Raw genomic sequence first — 23,796 nt, forward strand, 5'->3', positions numbered from 1 at the left:
GATAAGGAGAGAATTCTCTACAGCTAGAACGCCTCAGCAAAATGGAGTTGTTGAAAGAATGAACAGAACAATCCAACAAATGGCTCGTGCTATGCTTGATGAATCAGGAACCCCCGCAACCTTCTGGGGTGAGGCTGCACATACTGCGGTTATTATTCTCAACAAGACAAATGTCCGGGTGAACAGCACTCAAACCCCTCATGAGCTCTGGAGTGGTAAAACTCCTTCGGTAAAGCACTTCAAAATCTTTGGGAGCAAATGCTATATCAAGAATACTGAGGAGCAGCTTGGCAAACTTGATCCTAGAGCAGATGAAGGCATTCTTCTTGGCTATTCTCCACATAGCAAAGCATACAAATGCTACAATAAAAGACTTGGCAGAATTGTTGACAGCATTGATGTAGTGGTTGATGAGAAGGGATACATTCCTAGGCAAATACATCGTGAAGACATCGAAGAAGATGAAAGCTACCCTCAAAGACAGAATGATGAAGAAGAAGAACCGCAAGAAGAATCTCAAGAAGAACCTCACGAAGAAGCAGAAGAACGAACAAGAATAGAAGAAAAGACTCCATCCAGATATGTTCAAAAGAACCATCCAGAATCTCAGATCATGGGACAAAAAGAAGCAGGTATACAAACTAGAAGAACAGTTGCAGAAGCTTCAAGTTATTTGGCATTACTCTCCTCTACTGAACCACAAAATGTGAAAGAGGCATGCAAAGATGAATGTTGGGTGAAAGCAATGGATGAAGAACTCGAGCAAATCGAAAAGAACAACACTTGGGAGCTGGTTCCTAGACCAAAGGATAAGAATGTTATCGGAACAAAATGGGTCTTCAAAAATAAATTGAATGAAAATGGAGAAGTAATTAGAAACAAAGCCAGACTTGTTTGTAAAGGGTATGCACAGCAAGAAGGAATAGACTTTGAAGAAACTTTTGCTCCTGTTGCAAGACTTGAGGCCATCCGAATGTTCCTTGCTCTCTCAAGTTCTCAGAACTTCAAAGTATTTCAAATGGACGTAAAATCAACCTTTCTGAATGGAGACTTGGAAGAAGAAGTGTACATTGAACAGCCAGATGGGTTCATTCTTGGAAATGATCCAAATCTTGTATGCCGATTGAAAAAGGCTCTCTATGGTCTCAAACAAGCCCCAAGGGCTTGGTACTACCGGTTGGACAAATATCTTCATCAACAAGGTTTTTCAAAAGGTTCAGCAGATAGCAATCTATATATAAAAATTGAAAATGACAAATTGCTAATACTTGTTGTGTATGTAGATGACATTCTTTTTGGCAGCAATGAAGAAGCTATGAGCCAAAGCTTTGCCTCAGTCATGCAGAAAGAATTTGAAATGTCCTTGCTAGGAGAACTGACATACTTCCTTGGTTTGCAAATCCAACAAAAGAAAGGAGGAATCCTTTTATCTCAAACCAAGTATCTCAAGCAGATTTTGAAGAAATATGGCATGGAAAATGCAAAACCAGTATGTACACCCATGGTCACAGGATGTAGTCTCAGTGCAAATGATGATTCTGCAGCAGTACATCAACCAACCTACAGATCTATGATTGGAAGTTTACTATATTTGACAGGTACCCGACCAGACATCATGCATGCAGTTGGAATAGTTGGAAGATTTCAGGCAAATCCGAAGGAGACTCATCTTCAAGCAGTGAAGAGAATTTTCAAATATCTTCAAGGGACTCAAAATTATGGCTTATGGTATCCTAGAGATACAGATCTTACTCTTCATGCCTATACAGATGCAGATTGGGCCGGAAGCGTGGATGACAGGAAAAGCACAAGTGGTGGTGCGTTCTTTATGGGTCCCAGACTGGTCTCTTGGTTCAGCAAGAAACAAAGTTCAATTGCCTTGTCTACAGCTGAAGCAGAATATGTTGCTGCTGCATCTTGTTGCACCCAACTCCTTTGGATGATGCAGAATTTGCAGGATTATCAAATCACTTGTACTCCTCCAATCCCTATCTTATGTGACAACACAAGTGCAATCAGCATCTCAAAGAATCCGGTTATGCATTCAAAAACCAAGCACATACCAATCAAGTACCATTTTCTCCGGGAACAAGTACTTGAACAGAAGGTCAAGTTGGAGTATGTTCCTTCTAAGGAACAAGTTGCTGATATTTTCACCAAACCGTTGTCCAGGGACACTTTTGAATACCTCAGGCAAAAGCTGGGGGTTGTTGATGCATCATCTTACTGTTGATCATCTTCCTATTGGTGGTATAGGCTCAGGGGGAGCACATAATGCATTGTTGGCATTATGGAAAAGAAGATCTTGGAAATAGCTGCAATATGTCTCTATCTCCTTCATGATGGATTTCTGGTTACAGATCTGGAGATGCATGAGCATAGGGGGAGCATACCCTTTGCCCTTGATGTCAAAGGGGGAGAATGAAGCTGAAGATTATGTGGTTGCCATCAAGTCCAAAGGGGGAGATTGTTGGCATTATGATTCAGGTGTTGTCCTTGATGGCAAACCCATTCAGGAGATAAATCAAGAAGGACGCAGGAAATATGTTCAGCAAGTGCGTCCCCGCAGGTATACCATACAGAACCCGCGTCCAGGGACGCAGGCCAGCCGTTCAGGAGGTGCGTCCGCCCAGTGCACACATTTCAAGGCAGAGAAAAGCACGTGGGGGTTTCTTGTGTGGTATCTAGCCGACGGTTTTGTGTTTCTATGGTGTCGGCTCGTGGTTTTGTTCCATGTTTTGGGGAGAAGCTTGCCTATATAAAGCAAAGGAGTTCATTTGGATTATGTATCATCTTGGTCGAATATCTTTTGGTGAGATCTAGTCCAGATCTATGAAGGCGAATCTTCTAATGGACTGTGATCTCTATGGCGCATGATCAGATCTGTGGATCTGAGTGTTTGGGTTGGTTCTGAAGTCCTCATATCTTTTATATCTGAAGGGACGCAGGTTCAGTGAAGGGAAAGTGCGCCGGGACGCAGTACAGTAAAGGCTCAGGTGCGTCTCTGAGGTAAAGGACGCGGCGCGACTTTGTTATTGGGTGCGTCTCTGAAGCAAAAGACGCGGCGCGATAGTGTTTCTGGGTGCGCCGGTCGCAGCAAAGCATAGAGGAACAGTGCGTCGGCACGCAGAACTGTGGAAGGTAGACTGCGTCCAGTCGCAGGTCACAGAAAGAAAATATGCGTCCCTGTCTTGAGATGATCTGTTGACTGTATATTTCTATTCGTAAGGTGTTCTGGGTTATTTCTGTAATTACTGATCTGATATCTGTAGTGGACTGTATCTGTTGTATACTTGTTGATCATTTGATTCTTCATGAAAAGAAGTAGGGGGTTGTAGCTCCCTTCCAGGAGAGACTGGAAAACGAGAGAGAGTTGTAGCTCTCTGCAGGTTGCAGCCTGCGTGCTGGTAAAGGACTGCACCAGTACAAAATCATTGTAAAAAGATTTTCTTGAAAGAAGATAGAGACATATTGCAGCAGGTGGTTTTCTCCCGCATTGGGTTTCCACCTTACATCTTGTGTTCTTTGGTGTGACTGTCTATTTTCTTTATTCATGCTCATTGTTTTATGGTACTGATATGCAAGAATAATTCAAAAGATCAAATAAGGAAGATTTGGTAAATTGCTAGATAATACTGATTCACCCCCCCCTCTCAGTATTATTTTCAACATCCACCACCTAACTGGATTCATGGTGCTTCTCTCCTCCAAAGCTGATATATCTGCATAATCATCTATTCCTGCAGCAAAACTGGCAAATTCCTCCTTTACCTCCCTATGTAGGTGAGAAGGAAACATTCTCATTAGTGCTTTTTTCACCCCAGTAGCCACCTCTCTATCCTTATGGGGTGCCTTCCTCTTCCCATTGCTTTTAGCAATAAGCTCCTCATCATAAAATTTGGGGTTCAAAGCATGTGCTAAAGTGTGCAATGGTGTATTGAAATTGTTCCACCGGTCAACAATGATTTTCTTGATCAAACCAGCAAAATGATCATCAACAAACAGAAGTTGTGGAGACTCCTGCGAAATGATTTCCATAGTTTTCTCAACCATGGAATCCATGCCATCATATACCTCTCCCAAGAAAGGTTGGTCAGTGTCAGCACTCCGGAGAAGCTCAAATGCAGGGGTTGTGAACTTTAGCAAGAAATCTACCTTGCTCCACCAATCCTCATCAAGGCACAATCTACGCACCATAGATCCCCGCTCTGAATCTGCTTGTCTCCACTCAATCCACAGTTGACTCACCACCATAGAAACTAATGCATGCTTAACCTCAACAAGGCGGCGCAACATCACGAAGTTTGAGGCATATCTTGTCTCAGCAACTTTTAACAACTCCAATTTGGAGTACTCTCGAAATATGGCCTGAGACTGGTGGTGGTTGGTGATGAATTTGATAATCTCCCTTGCATCCCCTGTGACTTCCTTTATCCAGGAAACTTTGTTGTCGATCTCCTCTAAGATCAGATTCAGATTATGGACAATGCATGGTGTCCAAAATATGTTGTCATACCTCCCCTCAATAATCAAACCTGCAGCTTTGCAAACTGGTGCATTATCCGTGATAACTTGCACCACCCTGTTAGCCCCTATTTGTTCAATAGCTTTTATAATAATATCAGCAATGAACTGTGCATCTTTCACCTCTCCTGAGCAGTCTTCTGCCTTGATAAACATTGCTCCTTTGGGGGAAGTGGCAATGATATTTATCAATGGTCTGCGCCTCATATCTGTCCAACCATCTGAGACTATGGTAACCCCAGAGCTACTCCAGGAAGAACGAATTGGAGCTAAAACGTCCTCCACAAGTTCCTTCTCATTTTTGAGAAGCTGGGTTCTGACTTTCTCATAGTTGGGCCCCTTGTACCCTTGAGGAGCTTTGTTAACTGCCCTCAACATATCTTGCCAGTAAGGAGAGCGAACAACATTGAATGGGATACCACATGCATAAATGCACCTGGCAACTCTGGAATCAGCTTCTTCTCTTGCTTGCACATTCACCAATCTAGCAATTCTGCTATCCTGAACTGATTGGGATGCCCCTGAGCCTTTGGTATGTTTGGGTGCTGCTTGTTCATGTTCTTGACTGTGACCCAGACCACCTCTCCTCTTTCTTGCTTCAACTACAATCCTTGGCTCAACGTTAGATGTAGCCTGAGTATGCTCATCATGCCTCCTCTTAGTACCATCCGCCTCATCTTGCTCTCTTTGATATGCCCTCCTTACCAACGGATCTGCTGTTTTTGTGCAACCCACAATCCCCTGTCCTCCTCCATGCAACAGATGCGCCTTCACTCTTGGGTAGGAGCCCTTGTACGTAATATTGCAAAGAGTGCATCGCCATTCCCATGAGCCACCACCTCCACATTTTTGAAGCTTCACGACATGCCTCCAAAGAGGATAATATTCAGCCCTTGGGTTGGCCCTAGGGTTTGAATTTGCAGCTGCACTTTGGCTGGAAGCCATTGCTGCAAAAATAAATTAAAAAAACAAATCTGTAAATAATAAATTTATAAAAACGTTTTTCATATTTTTGGCTGTATAAACCCTAGAAAAATTAAAGAAATAGTAAGGAAAAAACTAAGAAATAAATGTGGCTTACCCAAATGAATTATCTGTGGCTGAATCTACCCTAAAATGCCAGAAAAGAGGAGAAATATGGCTGTAGCTGAGCCAAATCTGCTGCAAAAATAAATTTAAAAAACAAATCTATAAATAAAAAACGTTTTTCAGCAATTTAGCTGCTTAAACCCTAGAAAATTTGAAGAAATAGTAAGAAAAAACTAACAAAATGAATGTGGCTTACCCAAATTAATTTTCTGTGGTTGAAACTACTCGGAAATGCCAGAAAAGAGAAGATAAATATGGCTGTAGCTGAGCCAAATCTGCTGCTACAGAAATCTCTTGCTGAAATCTCCTTCTCTTGCTGCTGAAATCTCTTTCTCCCGCTGCTGAAATCTACTTTGCTCAATGCTCAAAACACCAGCTACTGAAACAACTGCCAATCTCCAAGAGAAACTCCTTGCTGAATAGTGTGATGAGAGAATGAGAGGCACAGCTCTTTTATAACTTTAGAAACGCTTTCTAGAAGTGATTAGAAACCCTAAGCTAAACCCTAAACTAATTAGGAATTTTTTTTTTTTTAAAAAACAAGTGCTTTTTTACAGGAAACGGGGCCCGTACGGCGTGGAAACGAGTTTCCGTCCGTACGGGCGCGTTTCCATCTCGGGAAACGCGCCCGTACGGATGGAAACTCGTTTCCACGCCGTACGGTACGGGGAAACCCGTTTCCGTTTCGTTTCCGTACGGAAACGGACCCCTGCCCAGCGTTTCCTGCTACTTAGCTTTGGGGCATTTTGAGGCCTTTTGACCGCAGCCATTACCTTACTTACCCTTGTTTCTTTCCCCTTTGGCCTTCTTCCTTGCCCTCATTGGCCCTAACCTACCTCTATAATTTTTGGACTGAATATTGGTGATTTTTGCAGGAAGAAATTGGTTCAAGATTGGTGTTTTTAGGGGCCAAGTGCATTGGAATAATTTTGGCAACTTGGGCAAGTGATCTACAAGGCCTTGGGTCTAGGGTTTGATCTCGAAACTCTCATTTTCTCTCACTGTTTGCTACAACTTTGATAAATCTTTCATAATAGTGATAAAATTTATGCTTAAGTGCCCTAAAAATCACATCTAAGTGGTCTAAACACACTAAGAAACTCATGGTAAAAATTTGCTAGTGTTTTGGTAAATTGGACTTTGATTATTGGGCATAGATCTACTTGTTTGTTGACTGAAATATCTTTGCATAATCAGTAGATCAGATCTAATATAAATCTGAAATAACATCTTAACAGGGCTAAAATCTCATAATTTCATATTGGCAAACTTGTCTTTGGCATTCAAAAATTGTTGGACACCTTTTGGCACACACCCTCACATTGATAGCTCATTGTTTTCATGATTTTAATACTTCTGTAATAAGTGATTTCAGATCTGATATAACAATGAATAACACATCATAAGAGGATTAGTTAGCTTGTGTTTTCACTTGGCAAGTCACTTAACATTTCATTGATCATAATTGGTTTTTCCATGCTTGATAATTTCTTGATCTAGAGTAATTTTTCTTGCTGCTGTCCGATAGGTCTAATGATTGCTCATCTGAATGTGATTTGGCTATAAGTAACACAAGATCTCTCTTTGTTCATGGTTCATGGTTTTATAGCAGATTGGATTCTAATTATTGCAATTACGCTAACACGTTTGTTGTTGTGAGTTGATCCATAAGTTCACATCTAATAAACACTTACTAAAACACTCCAATCTTAATAACTCTTGGTATCGAATATCTTAAGTCTCTTTGGGCATATTGATATCTAATGATCTAATTCTTGTTGTTTCTTGATATCTAATTGTGTTGTGTTGGCAAGTGATAAATTGGCATCTTAATTGTGATCCAAAGCATTGAAGAATCTATTTGGTTGTTTTGACATTTAAATTTAATCAAGTATCTCTTAAATAAGTGGCATTGTCTAAAGAACATAATTTCTGGCATTATCTTTGGCATAAGATTGTTGATAATCATCATTGGAATATCTTGAGCAATTGTGATTGGTAATCATTGGCTAATTGTTAAGTAATTCATTTATATTCTTTTAATTGCTATCATTGGTTAAGCATGTTGTGGATTGGTATATTGTTTACATTGGCACTAAGAAAATCGACACATTCTTGGTTGTAAGATTGTTTTATAATTCATCATTAAGTACTCTTGTCATAAGAAGTAATCATAACTTAAGTACTTAAATGATTAAACAATCTCAACTCAAGGTTCACTCACATCCTTTGCATAAGCATTCTAGGCCTAGTTGCATTAATAATTTACCTCCAAGCATAAGCTTGGTTGATAGACTTCTAGGGCCACCCTTCTCATCTAGCTTGAGGGGCTTAGCAACTCTTCAGTGGTTAACACGGTGACCTTGCAGTTGTCAGAGCCACAGTCTCTGCAGCGTCGGAGGCATCGGGTGATAGGAGCCTAACAAAAGGTATCGTTAATCAAGCCTTTGCTTGTTTGCTGTTGGCCTCCTTTCCACAACCTACCTTGAAGCCTAGCTTCAAAACAGTTAAGGGAAGGTCATACTTAGATTAGGCATATAACTAAAAGTAACCAGGATCTTTGCATCACACCTAGGTTTTAGGATTTGCATCGCATATAGGTTAGTGAAGGATCTAAGCAATGATTTTCTATTTGGTTAGTTGGTCTTAATTTAATAATAAGCAAGTGTTTTGACTCCATAAGGCACTGGTCTCATATTTGAATTTAATCTAATCCTTAAGATCTTGCTACATATAACCAAGTAGCTAGGCCACTCAACTGTGTCTCCCTTACTTGTTGGTTAGCAACTTGTCCCTCGCCTTCACATTTCCATAGGGACTACCCCCAATAGACTGCTGTTGGGAGACAACTAGAATAGAGAGGTCGGGGACCAAGGTGATAGCCCCCGACTTGAGTCATTGTCGCAGTGCTTGTGCAATCTAAGTGACAATACGTCCAACATTATTCATCACTGTAGTGTACTTTTACTAGTTGTTATTGCATTGACATGCACGTGGAAATAAATTTCGAGCACATGCAATCAAATATGAACTTTGTATCTCATCATATTCTTGCTATAAAATCACAAGGATGATAGACATGATTGGAAACTAGAAAGATAAGTCACTTTCAGCTTACTATTAGTATTTGGTCAACATGTATTACCAAGCTCCTCTCTATTGTGTCAAACTGGCTGAAAAACATGTTAAACATAAAAAATGCAAACCTGGTGAAGTTCCTCCCCTTCTAGAGTTAGTTTGTGACATTCCGGAATTTTGAGACAACCAAAAGCCCCCTGTTTCTGTAGATTGCTGGACTTGCATACAGGCCTAAGGTTTTGTATGCAAGTTGTCGTATTCCAATCAGAAGATGAGGAATAAATGCAAAATTCTGTAGTATATACCCTTCCTAGCCCAGCTGCTGTATTCTCTGTCAGGCTGTTACCTTCTACTCACAAATTCTAGTAGGATAATGATGAAAAACCAAAATAATTTCCTCCACCAAAAGCTGCTACACAAATTAAGTAGGTTGTTGTTCTCGAAGATAGTACTTCTTCTAAGCCAAAATAATGGAACAAATAGGATGTGATAATGATATGAGAAGAGGATATGGATATCTATGAAATTCTGTGCATTCTAGTCAGCATGCATGATGTTTAGCCAGTACCCTCACCTCATGGACACCCTCAACTGTGCTATACACTAATGACACTTGTAGAAAATCCAATACCTTTTACCACATGACACCTATAACTTTTTCTAGTCATATGTGGATCCTATCTTGTTGCTAATTTGTCATCTTGATTAAGATTTTAAGTCTTATTAATTAAACTAAAGACTATGGATTTCACTTGGGCATTTATGATACATTTTATTTGTACAGAATCTGGGCTGTAATGAATGTCCTGAAATTTTTATTCTGAGATAAGCTTGAAACTTCGCTGAGACAGTGTAAATGGATTTGATAAGGGAAACCATTTAATGAAATAATGGCTCTTAAGGTTGCTGCAGTCGTTGGATTTTATAAAGAGGTAAATTATTTATGCATTCATGTGTAGGGAGAAAATCATGTGCCAATTCTATAGAACTCTGTTACTGTAAATATAAATCAACAACATGGTTGACTGCACTCTGCACAGCATACTAAGACTCAATAAGGTGATTCCGAGACACTGGGCAAAGATTATGTGTTTTTCCAAAATGCACGAAGTCTTTCTAATATTATCTTTTATAATTTTGAAATTTGAAAATTCAAATGCCAAATTCACATTTCTAGAAATTTTGTATTTGGATGAATGTTCTTTATCATAGACACGTACAATGTACATTGTCTCTTGCAGGATTTTTCCAAGCGTGAATTTGTGCCATTTGCATCTGAATGGGATAAGCGGGAATATTTTCCAGTTGAAGTGCTTCGGAAGGCAGCATCCTTGGGTTTTGGTGGACTCTTCTGCAGTCAAGATGTTGGTGGTTCTGAGTAATGTCTACAAACGCTTTTTATCTTTTACCATTCCAATTTGGTATTGTTAAAACTATCAGCTTTCAAAGTTTCAAGTACAACTAGCAGTTTTCTCAAACTTCATTTTTTCAGTTTTCAATTCTTGTCCATTTGGATGCCCTTCACACTTCTTATTTTACTCAACTAGTTTCAATTGGATTTCATTTTAAGCCTGTTAACTCTTGAAACCGTCTAGTTCCAAGGTAACTACGAATAGTACACTGTCACCACATACTCTTTCCCTGTACTTTGGGTTAGTAATTGCTAACCACAGGGGGGATCTCTAGATGACTCTAGGAGTCAACTACAATGCAATAAACAATTAGTGATACTTGTTACCCACCATGTTGTGGGTGATATCCCTAGGAGAATTTTTTTTTCCGAGATGGTCCTTAGCCGGCAGCCAGCAGCCCCTTGCAGCGACCAACTAGCTCGTTGTGTCACTTCTTTGCTACCTGAGTCAGCCATGTGGTCCCTCACCCATCTGCCATGATTGTATGTTTGAAGGTGGGCCTCCCGAACCTAAAGGTATGCCTTGTAATTTGGTAATTGAGTATTGTAGTTTGCTTATCATGGACACTTCTGGGCATGGATTAATGGGGAGATTCAGCAGAAAGAATGGTCCAGGTTTGTGCTCTTGTCCCTTAGACCCCTTTTGGATGTTAACCTTGGATTCTAGTCCTGTGGGATCTCTTTTATTGACCCTTTGGCTTTAGGGATGATGCTTCATGGGAAGCCCTGATTTTGGTTGTGGTCTCGCTCCCCCATCTACATAAATTGCCCCCTTTCCACTCATTATAACACCATTCATCATTTTTCCCACCTGGGTCCACATTCCTCCACTAGGTCCACATGGGGCTAGTTTTCCCCTTCCCCTTGCCCACACCTTGGGTTAGGTCTGGAATGATGCCCCGGAGGTTGATGTAGCTAAAAAGAAAAGCAAAAGCATAATTGGCCATATCCGACAGGAAAATGTTCCACGAAATGCAAATGATGGCCGGGACAAACACATTTAGCACATGGGCAAAAGCCAATACATGAGCTCTACCCCATCATCATGGGTATCACCCTGGTTCCTATAGGCCCTAGATGAGCCTCCTTTATCATTTAAGAACCCATGATTGTCCCAACCTTTGGTGGGAAATGAACCACCCTATCTTAAAAGGGGTATCCACTGCTATATCTCACACATCATGCTCTTACCCTTTGAGCTACGAGCAGTTAATTAAAGAAAAATCATAAAAGAAAAAAGGCATATGAAGAAGGGTGGAAAAATCAAGGCGGGGGCACCTCATGTACCACGATTGCTCCCTCTTACACATTACATACCCAAGTGTGGGCTTCCCTTTTTCTAGCTACCTTTGTACCCCAACATGTGGCCTAGGGCTACCCCTTTTCATTCCCTACTTCATTCATCTCTTTATCACATGCTACCACCTTTTAAAGGGTGTACCTTGGACATACTATCCCCTTTAGAAGTAGAAACCACCTAATAGGATACTTGGTTAACCCCATTTGGAGCTTGGAGACATTAGCACATGCCAAATCCCATTATGGAAGGGCATGCCATTATGAAGTCCCCACCTGTTGTCCATGGTTTGTAAGCTCTTTTACTCGATTTCCTTGATGACTTGTTGTACTGGAAAGCTAGGGGACGCATTGGATCTTATGCAGGATTGTAGGTGGTCTCCATCTTGGGTTTGGTCTTCCTATACGAGGTCCTAACCCTCCATAGGGCTACATTGGCATGTGTAAGGTATGTGTTGAGAGCCATGGGCCAACATAGCAGTAGGAAACACTCCATGGATCCTCAGAGATGTTCAAAGATTGCTCGATATTCACCTATTGGACGAGGAAAATGCACATGGTTCACCTTTGCCCAGACAGCCCTACAGTTGTACCATGCACTTGGCAGATGACCCAAGACTTGTATGTTGATGTGGCATCACTTACACCATCATCTGAGCCCTTACGGATGGTCTATAGGCTTCTTCGACTTACGTGGAGACCCATGAGGTCACTTGTGTGCCCTCACACCCATTGGGAGCACTACAGGTTTATTATGTGGAGAACAAGAGGCAATGTTAGTTTTTGTAGCATCGGATGTGTTCTAGCCTTGAAATTTTGTGGGGAGGCTAGAATACAGGTGATTTCCAAAACCCAGAAATCGTTTCAGGAAATTCTGCCTAGAAATGACTTAATTAGATTAATAGTCAGTTTTTAAATATTTCTAAGTCTAAACTTAGGGAATATGGTTAATTAATCATAATTAATTAAGTCAAGGCGTGAATGATCTAGAAATTCGCACGGATCGACTTCAAGTTAATCCTAGCCATCGATTAAGATCTAATCTTAGTCGTTGGAGTCCCAACAGAAGATTATAAGAAGAAGTTGATGGACACTTGGAGAATACACTTGAGAGGTTCGATTTCATGATCAGATCGATTTCCAGAGTAGTAGCAGTCAGTTGCTGGAGAGAGAGTTAGTGAGATCGAAGCAGTGAGAGAGGGGCAGGGACAGTGAAGCCGGAGGAAGGATTCCAAATCCGGTGAGTGCATTTGCAGAGAGGCAAATGAGCCACAGAGAGGCTGATGCAGAGCTGCGCAGTAGCCTCTAGAGGCAAAGTCGATTTGTTGGGAGAGACTGACGTTTTTAGTTCCAGAGGTCAGGAAGGAGTCGTAGAGTGTTGGAGAAGCATCTTTCTGGTCAGCAGAAGGCATAACGACTTCATCAGAATCCAGCAAAAGGCAAGCCGTCCAGCCAGCTACACAGAGCAGCGCAAAGGCTGAAATAGTGCCTCAGAAGGCCAAAATTCTGAAGGCAGGTTGTGTCGGGAGATTGCTTGTGGGGTGAGGGAAATTCCTCTCCAGATTCTTTCCAGTATTTCTCTGTAGGATTGTCAGTTTCGGCATCTAGTTGTACTCAGATTATTTCACTGTTGCTTAATATTAAAACCCTCAACTGCTGCACAGGTTTTCCCAAGTTGGGTTTTTCTAGGGACTTTTGTCCAAAAATAACTGTGTTATTCTATGTGTGTGTGCAAGCATTTCTTCCAACATTTATTCTTCCGCAGTTTTATTTATGTAGGTTGCAGTGTGATTTCCTAAGTATTTGTTGTAGAAAACAACAAATAAATTGTTAAATTAAATTAACAATTAGGAGAATAACTTCCAGTCACTACAATAGGGTTCCAGTTTGGAATTTTCACAGGCCAACCCCTTGTCCATTACTTTTGGAAGTCCTATTCATCATTATGGCACTTATAGACTTCATCAAGTTTCTTAGAGAGGCCAACGATATGTATTATTGATCACTCGACCTCTTGAGAGGCTTGTTATTTTGTTTATGAGTTAGTTTGGTGGGATTGTCACCAAAATTTAGTTATTTGCACATTATTTCTATTTTAGGGGCTAATGTAAGCTCAAATAGCTAAATCGAACTCCTTAGAGCTGTATAAATACAAATGATGAGAGTTCATTTCTCACCATCACTTGGTTTGGACTTGTATCTTTCTTGAGATTTTCGCTATTCCTTCTTGGTGGACGAAATTTTGGAGTATGGATGAATTTTGATGTATGGATTATCTTTTCTTAACTTGGAGCTTCTTGATTGACAAGTTTATTGGTGGTTGGATATATTCTCTTACATGTAAGTACACATTTAATGCTATTTATTCTTTTACTTTGTCACATACATTGATGATGAAATTTTCGCTATATGAGGGCTAGTTTCTATAGGCATTTACTGCGAAATTGTGGAATTATTTTTCTATGTGGCATATCTCTATGTATGGGCCATGTATGTTGAACGAATTCTCCTAGGGATAATTCTATGGTTGAATTTATCTTGATAAGCCTCTTCACCTTGCAAAAAGAAGTATAAAAGCCTTTAAGGTCACTTTCCTTTGCCCTAATGACAAGCGAAGTTGATCTTAGAGCCTCCTTGACCTAGAAACAAAGTCTATCTTCATATTCTTCCTGACTCCAATCTCCCCAAAGGATTAGGCACTGGTTTACCATAAGATGATCACTTAAAGAAACATTTTTCTTCACCTCTCCTTCTTTAGTCTAGCTCTAGCCGCATTAGGGCTCCTAGGGAATCATTTTCCCGACAAACCACCTATAGAAAAACTTCTATCTCTTGGCATCTACTGCGATAGTGTGTCTCCTAGGTCTCCTCCAAATTTGAGGGAACTCCAACAGTGGGGTTGTGAGATATCCTAAGCCCTAGCCGCGAGATTGGATTTTTCCCTAAGGTTCCCTAGGGTAGTTCCTCATAGGGATCATTTTGCACCTTTAACTGAAAATCAATTCTTTGATCCCCTTCTCGTCCTTGTTTAGGTCAAGTCTATCATTGGTTGCTAAACTCCTTCCTCTTGACCTAACCTGGGTCCACTTGGTCCCGTGTGGTTCCATACCTTTGAACAGTCAACTCTTCGAAAACCACTTGGGAAACCAATTTCAACAAGGATTTTAGGGTTTTGGAAGCTCTTTTACAATTCCCACTCCTAAAGCCTAGCCCTTAAATCCTCATCCCCTTATCCTAGAAAGCCTTGTACCTTGCTTAAGAAGCAAGCAAGTCCCATTTTTGACCCTCCCCTAGGAAAGGGTCTCTGAGATCACATTACATCCATCTTAGTTGATTTATCCTTCATAAGTGATTTTCTATATATCGAGCCTCCTCCAATCAGTGAAAGTCTGTAAAGAGTAGGAAGCTTTAGCTGTGCTGACAGTGGGCTTTAGCTTCATTGTTGCTCTTGACCTAGCAAGTGCCCCTCTAGGACCCCCTGCTAGTTTGAGCGGTAACAATACTTGAACCAAACCTACAACTTGCTGCTATAACAAAATCTGTGCATAAATATGTAAAAACAACTATAAATGATTGGAAGACTGAAAATTCACATGGTAAACGATGCAACCTTTACCGATGATTTTGACAATAAATCTAATGCAATTTATGCTATGAAAAAAACACTGATAAGGCCACAAAACAGAGTTTACAACAAACTGTAGGTGACTGTTTTGAGGCTAAAAATGGTGTGGAAATCTAAGTAAATAAATCAATACGAAGCTAGGTATGCAACCCAAGGTAATTTTATGAAAAACACATTTTTTTATTTATTGTTAAGCTTGGTAGATCCTTCTTTTTCATTATAAAACAAGCAAGTTACAACCACATAGAATCAGGTTAGGTGGTCTCAACTTGCCTGGCAGGAAACCAAGTTTGTTGACCACCTACCCGCATGATAAGCCATCCAGTAACAAAAAATACTGAGTCTATCTATCCAAGCTAGATAAGTTTGATTGTCATGTCCACATCCATATTCTATTTGCCTATATATATGTATAACTGTAAACTGGAAATTAAAAGCTATTCGCATGAAAACTAATAAAAAAATAACTGAAAATCAATGTTCTATCCATCCTTCTCAGCGAAGGCCGATGCAACCATGGCTGGGTCTTTAGCACTGGAGCTAGGTAGCGTAGTCTGCGCGAACTTGCAGGGGAAGTGTCTCTCCATGCGGCTAAGGCGACTGTCCTATTTCTGCAATTGAAATTGCAGCTTCTGAAACTCTTGCTTATAATCTGGGAAATCCTGGATGGCGGTCATCCAAATTTGCTCCATAGCCTTGCCAAGGAGGCATTTCATTAGCCAATAAAGATGCAGGGTTTGTTTAAATTGAGTCCCTCTTCCTCTCGTGTTGCCCAGATCTAGAACCAGGAGCTTCTAGTCCTCCAGCTCAGCTTCATCCATGCTCGCTTGTTGATTTATGTCTTCCTCCCATTCTGCTATCAGCCGCCTGATCTCCTCCTTGGTGCCTTCCTTGTATGTAGCGGTCGCTTCACTTATCAGGTTGGCCATAGGTTTTCTACCTTGGCGTTTACCCGAGGTGCTTGGTTCAGTCTCGGCCTTGGTCACCCGTGGCCTCTTTCCTCAACCCTTACCTTTCGCCATTCTGCCCAGTGTCACCTTGTCACAGTACTTGCTGGCCAAATCCTTAGGATGGCTCGAAGCTAGCCTCTGTGCTCTTCGCGTTCGAGAATGATTATCGTTTTGCGGACCTGCTAAGGGGACAAGAAACCAAGATTGCCATAACATTATGATTTGAATTTCCAACACCCAAAGGCTCTGCCTTTTCACAAAATTCGCCACCCTTGGTTCATTTGTATGACCCCCGAAATGTAGGATCCCCCACCCAGCATGACCATGACCCGCACCCTGGTAGCTTTGCCCCAACAGACGCCCCAGCATGCCCATTACTTTGCAAATGCTTCGGCCTCGACCTTGGGAGTGAGGTGCCAGCAGCTGGCCAACTACAGATCCTGTAGCCTGGTAGCCAAGTTGACGGTTCCAAGTCCCGCACCTCCCTTACCCACCTCTGTATGACCATACCCCCATCCCCCCTGACTCATCACCATTTTAGCCTTGCCCTAACCAGCACTACAGCGCGAAATCTGACCCTGGGCTCCAAGGTGCCCCCAGCCCAAACTCTGCGTACCTCCCGACTTCCCCTCATGCCAATTCCCAGACTTCATAATACCCCTACCCATGACGACCTCCCCACTACTAGCTTTCCTCAGGTAATTGGTGCCGACCCTCAAGAGTTATTCCTGCCAATTATCCTCAGCACCCATGGAGAAGACTAGGAAACAGAGCTTCACCAAGACATAGGCAATGACAACATCCTGTTGGAATTTCTAAGCCTAACTGTTAGAAACCCTTCATATACTTTACTGATTTATTCCTGCCTACTTGTTCTGTTAATTAACAAGTTGTTTACCATGTAAATACTAGAAATAAATACAAGTACATGCTCAACATATTACAGATCCTCAACTGAAGGAAAAACAAGCACACAAGTGAGTTATTTTTGGACCATTGTCTCCGGAAAAACCCAATGCGGGAAAATCGGTGCAGCTATCTGAGGGTTTTATTATTATGCAGTTTCTGAATACAATTTGGGTGCCAAAACTGGCTCACCCAACAAAGAATAATCCCGGCAGTAGTACCTCTTGACTTGGAAGCCGACTAAAACCCTAGATGACCAATCCAGCAGCTCTCAGCTCCAATCTGCCCCACAAAAATCCTAGTGTCTGCCTCTAGGGATTGCGTCAGCCTCTCTCTGGCTCAGCGTCACCCCTCCTTGCCCTGCGTCAGCCTCTGGAGGCACTGCGTCACCTATGCTGGCTCTTTCAAGCACTGCACAGCTCCTGGCTGCCTCTGCGTGGGCCCTGGCTGGCTCTGCGTCCCTTTGTCTCGGCTTCTACGCTGCTACTCTGGTACTCTCTCTGCCTCTCTGCTTCTGTATTCACTGCCCCTCAGCTGCAACTTAGATCACTTCACTCAATTTCCTCAACAAACCTTGCCCCATAAAATTGATTTCTTGATCTCTCTCTGTGTGTTCTCCAAGTGACCCTCAAGTCTCCTCTTATACTTTTCTCGTTGACAATTCAACGGCCAAGATTAAGTCCCTAATCAATGACTAAGATTAATTCTGGCTTGATGCATGACTTTTGGACCTTTCTAACACAGTTTTATATTAATTCACATTAATATTTTATTTTCCCTAAGTTTAGACTTAGGGATTCCATTAAAATATTAATTATTTTAATATCTCCCAAACTGTTTAGAATCTGCCCAAACCATTTCTAGTTATTGGAGATCTCATGTGCTTTAGCCTCTCCACCAATTTTCGTGGCTAGAGCACATCCGATGCTACCGCAAATCAACACATCCTAGCCCCCAACCCCTAGGATTTCCATGCAGACAAGACAGAGGTATTCCCCCGGACTGTCACCCTCGTCACCAAGCCCGATAGGCCCCATGCGAGAAAGGTAAATCCCATAACGGATTGACACTAGGGAGGAACCCATGGAGTTGGGATTATTCCAACAGATGCCTGACACCATGCATCTCTCCCAGCTCGAATTACTTTCACCCACAAACCCATTGCCCCCATACATACCCCAATTATCAAACCAGATGTAGGGAATCATGGTGTAGTGGAGGAGAAGCCAATTTACATACCCGGTAGACAACGTTTGGAGCTGATGGAGCCCCCATTCCTTCCGAAGCCTCTACTCCACTCTCGCCTTTGGAACCTCTGCTCTTCCAAACCCCATCTTTCTATCCTTCACCGCAGTTGGTAAACTTGCCCAAATGTTTTTGCCACCTTCCCGCATTCCTGTTGCCTTAAGCATGCCGAAGGCCACCGCACCCTTCGCTTCAAGCGCGTGAGGGGCAATGGGAACATTCCTCTGCATCCTTATCATAATTATTAATCACTGCCTTAATGGCTCTGTCCAACAGTTCACACCCCAATCGGGGGGAAAAACATGCATTTTTAAATATGCAAAACAAAAATAATAAAATTAGAGTGAGGAATTATGACTGTCTTTATGAATTAAGTGCTTTCGTTTTGTTTTTTTTGTTGTTGAGTTTTTTAATGTTTTTTTAATGCATGGAAATTGAGAAAAAGGAAGTTTTTCTCTGTTTCTACAATAAAATCAAAATTATGGCCAGCTTGTCTTGCTTTAAAACAAAATGAAAACAACCTAAATGCCTACTTAAATGTGGTTGAGATGCATTTTATCCAATGTTGTGATGTGAAAATCTGTTTTAAGTGAGAAATCAAGAGCTAAGAAGCAGTAAACCAATTCCTTTACATGGAGTTAAAAAACATAGAAAGAAGAGAGTGAATATGGTGGAAGACAATCCAAAGCCTATCACTCAAACCCTATTGAGATAGAGATTAAAGACAAGTGAAAACCTAAGAAAATAGAAGTTTCTCACACAAAATATTTTTGGTAGTCGTCAATGAAACTGTGTATTTTTATCATAAAAAAATGTAGATTGAACAAAGCACTGAAAAGTTTGGATAGCGAGGCTCCAAGGTACAGACCAGCTCCGTGAAATGGGACAGTACTAGTCATGATCCAGCGAAACAAATCCATCACCATAGGTACCTCCTTGTTAGCAGTTACTCTCAATCTCTCTAGGGGGACTAAACAAAGTAGAAGTGGAAGAAAAAAAGCACGAGCACGAATGCCCAAGGTTTCACACAAGAAAGTTGACCCTTTCTTCTCCTTGAGTCCTTGCAAAGTAAAATATATAGGAAAAGGAATGAGGGATGGAATGGATAAGTATAATCCACTTCAAGTATATCATCCTCCTGTCTAGTAATAGCTGCATGCAATAATAACCATGAAAAAATCTCCACTATACAATAGTCAAACGTCCTTGTCTACCACACACTGAAACCAGGGATAAGGCACGAGTGAATCATGTAATGTGCAAACTCCTCCAGTGATCCAAGGACAAGGTGAATCTTCAAGAGAGAGTCAATTACAAGAAAAACTTAAATCTGTGGCTCATACAATTCTTCTAAGATCAGGCCAAAGGTAAAGCTTTAAATTACAAGAGAGGAACCTTAAAAATAGGAAAGAAGATTCCTCACCTAGGGGTAACTAGAGGATATTTTTTCGATGATCCACATTGTAGACAGTGGTCCAGTGATGACTTTTAGTATTCTCCACAAGAGAATGGCTAGCAGATGCCTCATATATCATGCTCAGCTCACTCATTCGATCACCACAAAGCAGGCTTCCCAGTGACCACATAAAGGTTATTCTAGATTATATGGCTCAAGGTGACGTAGATATAGACTAGGTGAAGACACTTTTTAATGGACAAAGACACAATTCTTCTTGTAAAAGTAGCAACATATCACACACCAAGCATAGAGATGACACATATAGGGTAGGGTTTCATGACATGTAACAACAAAGGGGTTTCCTAGGCATACAAGCAACAAAGAAAGGGTTTATAAAAGATATAATCAACAAAGTGTTGATTTCTGGTAGCATCGGATGTGCTCTAGCCTCAAGATTTTGCAGGGAGGCTAGGACACATGTGTTGGAATTTCTAAGTCTAACCCGTTAGAAACCCTTCATGCACTTTACTGATTTATTCCTACCTACTTGTCTGTTAATTAACAAGTTATTTACCATGTAAATACTGGAAATAAATACAAGTGCATGCTCAACACATTACAGATCATCAACTGAAGGAAACAGAAACAAGCACACAAGTGACACCATTGTTTTTGGAGTAATGTCCCCGGAAAAACCCAATGCGGGAAAACCGATGCAACTGTCTAAGGGTTTGATTTATTAAGTAGTTTCAGAATACAATCTGGGTGCCAAATCCGGCTCACCCAATAGAGAAAAATTTTGGCAGTAGTACCTCTCTACTCGGAAGCAGATATTCTGGCTGAAACCCCGAATAAACACTCCGGCAGCTTCACAGCTCCAATTTGCCCCGACGAAACCCCAGCGTCAGCCTCTCTTTGGCCCAACGTTAGCCCAACGTTGCTCTGGCTTAGCCTGCATTAGCCTCTGGAGGCACTGCATCAGTCTTCTAGCCCTCTCTGTCCCCCACGCTGGCCTTCTGAGGCACTGCGCAGCACCTGGGTGCCTCTACGTGAGCCCTGGATGGCTCTGCGTGAACCCTTGGATGCTTCTGTGTCCCTCTTTCCCGCTGCTGTGCTGATCCTCCCGGTGCTATCTTTGCCTCTCTGCTTCTGTATTCATCGCCCCTCAGCTGCAACTCTAATCACTCTTTCGACTTCCTCAACAAACCCTGCCCCAGAAAATCGAAATCTTGATCAACTCGGTGTGTTTTCCAAGTGACCCTCGAGCCTCCTCTTATATTTTTCTCGTTGACAAATCAATGACCGAGATTAAGTCCCTAATCACCAGTTAAGATTATATCTGGCTTGATCCATGACTTTTGGACCATTCTAACACAGTTTTATATTAATTCACATTAATATTTTATTTTCCCTAAAATTAGACTTAGGGACTCCATTAAAAATATTAATTATTTTAATATCTCCCAAACTGTTGAGAATCTGCCCAAACCCTTTTTGGGTATTGGATATCTCATGTGCCTTAGCCTCTCGACCAATTTTCGTGGCTAGAGCACATTTGATGCTACCCCAAATCAACACTCCCTCTTAGTGAGGTCTGTGCTCTAGCAATACTCACTGATCATCGGTCCCTGTGCTGATGCTAGGCCTGCTGCCCATCATCTGCACTGCTGCATCCTGTATTGCTACCCGTGACCCTGCCATTGCCACTGCTGCATCCATAGTGCAACTCCCTCTCATCCTGTTACATCGTGCTACCCATAGCACTGTCACTGCTAACTGCTGCACTGCAACCCAGTTACTGAGAAGTAAGTAATTGATCTCCCAACTCTGACATCTCCATCAGGCTAGAGACACCCATGATGCTGAAGCTCCCTCTGTCGTTGACAAGTGCTCCCTCTCTGACCTGTGCGTTGTTGCAACTATTCCATGCATCTCGCACCGTTGCACACCTCTCTATGCCATCTTGCACTGGTGCAACACTCCCGTGCTTCTCGTACTGTTGCCTCACGCTGTCTTGAGAATCTTGCACTCTAGCTCCCTCTGTCGCTCCATTCACATCCATCTCTATTGACATCCGCTAGTACTACTATTTCTCTTCGGGGCTCTCGTAGCAAGGTCTAATCCAAGAGGCTGGGTACCTCGAAGACCCTGCCCCTTATCGCTTCTAGTCCGTCTGACTACAGCTTGATGTCTCCCCACTTCCGCTCAAGTGGTGTGTGTGCACTCATGGCACAATCATCATCTGTCTATACTTCCTTCTTTGCCCTTGCTAGCGCAGCCTTGGTCTCGGAGGCCTCTCTTTTGCTCTTCTTCCTCGGACACTGGCTCGCATAGTGACCCAGTTCCCCACAGTGGAAGCATTTGACCTTGGAGAGGTCCTTCTTCTTCTGTTTCTCCTGCTTTCCCTCAGATGCTAGGGCAGCATCCACCTCCTCCTTCTTGATTCTGATCCCCTTGCCGCTGCTTCCCGCCTTGCTCAGCCTTCTGATCTCTTCTTGGCGAAGAGCAACCCACATTTCCTCCCAATCTGGAAGGGTCGCCCTGCCTAGTATGCTCTAGACAAACACCTCCCAGTCTTCTGAGACTGCGTTCAGGGCTGTTCTCACCATCAATTCTTGATCCGGCGTGGCTCCTATGGAAGTCAGCTGATCTCGGATCTCCTTCAATCGACTGAGGAAGGGGTCGATCTGTTCTCCCTTCTGCATCTGGTATGATTGCAACTGATTTTCTAGTAACATCCTTCTCTGCACAGAAGTATGCTGGTACAATTTATTTAGGGCCTCCCACATCTCATTTGCTGTTTCCTTTTCAGCAATATGTGGTACCACATGGTCCTTTAACCCGTTAAGAATGATGCTCTTGGCCCTCGCCATTGCCTCCTCGTACTTGTCGTTATCAGCTAGGTCAACTCGGATAACTATCGTCCTCAAGGCGAAGTGCTATTACACGATTCCTGTCTAGAACAGATAAGATTCTGGCCTTCCAGACTGCGAAGTTTGAGGCTTCGTCTAGTCTGTCCTGGTCTCTTACCCCATTCACTGCCATCTTGCTGCTCCTTTATTTCCCTCCTGGAAGTTCTCGGTGTGACTCCCTTTGAGCCTCGATTTCCCTCCTGGAAACCCTTCTGCCAATGTCGAGATGCCCCCACTCTTATCGCTAGTGCAGCTGCACCACTGATCCGGATTTCTTGGCTAGAAACCCTCAATAGCAACTCCCTCCACCTTGATCTTGCCCTGTTAGGTACTGTTCTGACTATAGTACCCCACCAACTCCATTTGCAACTTATCCACCTCCTCCTAAGCTTCAGCAAACTGAAGGTTAGAGCTCTTAGGCTTTGCGCAATCCCGGCACTGGCAAATCAACCTCCTCAGCTAACTGTGTCAGCCCTCCTGACCTCTGCGTGGCTCTGCATGAGCCTATCTTTGCCTCCCTCAGCCTCTGCGCTGCCTCTTCCTGGCTCAATCTTGATGACGCAGGCACTGCGTCACCCCTTGCTGCTACTCTGCTAGGAACAAAATCTGTCACTCGGGACAACTGTTTTCTGCTGCTGCTGCTCTGCTCGGCTGATCTCCTCAGTTCTCCTGTGATCTGCAACCACGCTCCGATACCATGTTGGAATTTCTAAGTCTAACCCGTTAGACACCCTTCATGCACTTTACTGATTTATTCCTACCTACTTGTTCTGTTAATTAACAAGTTATTTACCATGTAGATACTGGAAATAAATACAAGTGCATGCTAAACACATTACAGATCATCAATTGAAGGAAACAAAAACAAGCACACAAGTGACACCGTTGTTTTTGGACTAATGTCCCTAGAAAAACCCAATGCGGGAAAATCGGTGCAGCTATCTGAGGGTTTGATTTATTAAGTAGTTTCAGAATACAATCTGGGTGCCAAATCCGGCTCACCCAACAGAGTAAAATCTCGGCAGTAGTACCTCTCTGCTCGGAAGTAGAGATTCTGGCTGAAACCCCGAATAAACACTCCGGCAGATTCATAGCTCCAATTTGCCCCACGAAACCCCAGTGTCAGCGTCTCTTTGGCCCAGCGTTAGTCCAACATCATTTTGGCTTGGCCTGCGTCAGCCTCTGGAGGCACTGCGTCAGTCTTCTGGCCCTCTCTGTCCCCCACGCTGGCCCTTTGAGGCACTGCGCAGCTCCTGGGTGCCTCTACGTGGGCCCTGGATGGCTCTGCGTGAACCTAAGTTGCACTGAAACGGATACGGGAACGGATACGGATACGGGGTTTGAAACGGATACGATAAATT

General features: G+C 42.5%; 1 protein-coding gene across 3 annotated transcripts in view; it reads left to right on the forward strand.

The window, feature by feature from the left end:
• LOC149158608 (uncharacterized) overlaps positions 1–23,796 on the forward strand; it is a 259,349-nt gene that overhangs the window by 11,761 nt on the left and 223,792 nt on the right. For all 3 annotated transcript variants that reach the window (XM_089436273.1, XM_089436272.1, XM_089436271.1), the window contains exon 2: positions 9,933–10,069. In XM_089436273.1, the coding sequence (XP_089292399.1) occupies positions 9,933–10,069 (137 nt within the window). The remainder of the gene's footprint in view (positions 1–9,932; positions 10,070–23,796) is intronic.

This window comes from Pinus tabuliformis, chromosome 5_2 (genome assembly GCF_031772625.1).
Source record: "Pinus tabuliformis cultivar Carrire ecotype Pingquan chromosome 5_2, CPIR1, whole genome shotgun sequence".
In the NCBI taxonomy this organism is placed as follows: Eukaryota; Viridiplantae; Streptophyta; class Pinopsida; order Pinales; family Pinaceae; genus Pinus; species Pinus tabuliformis.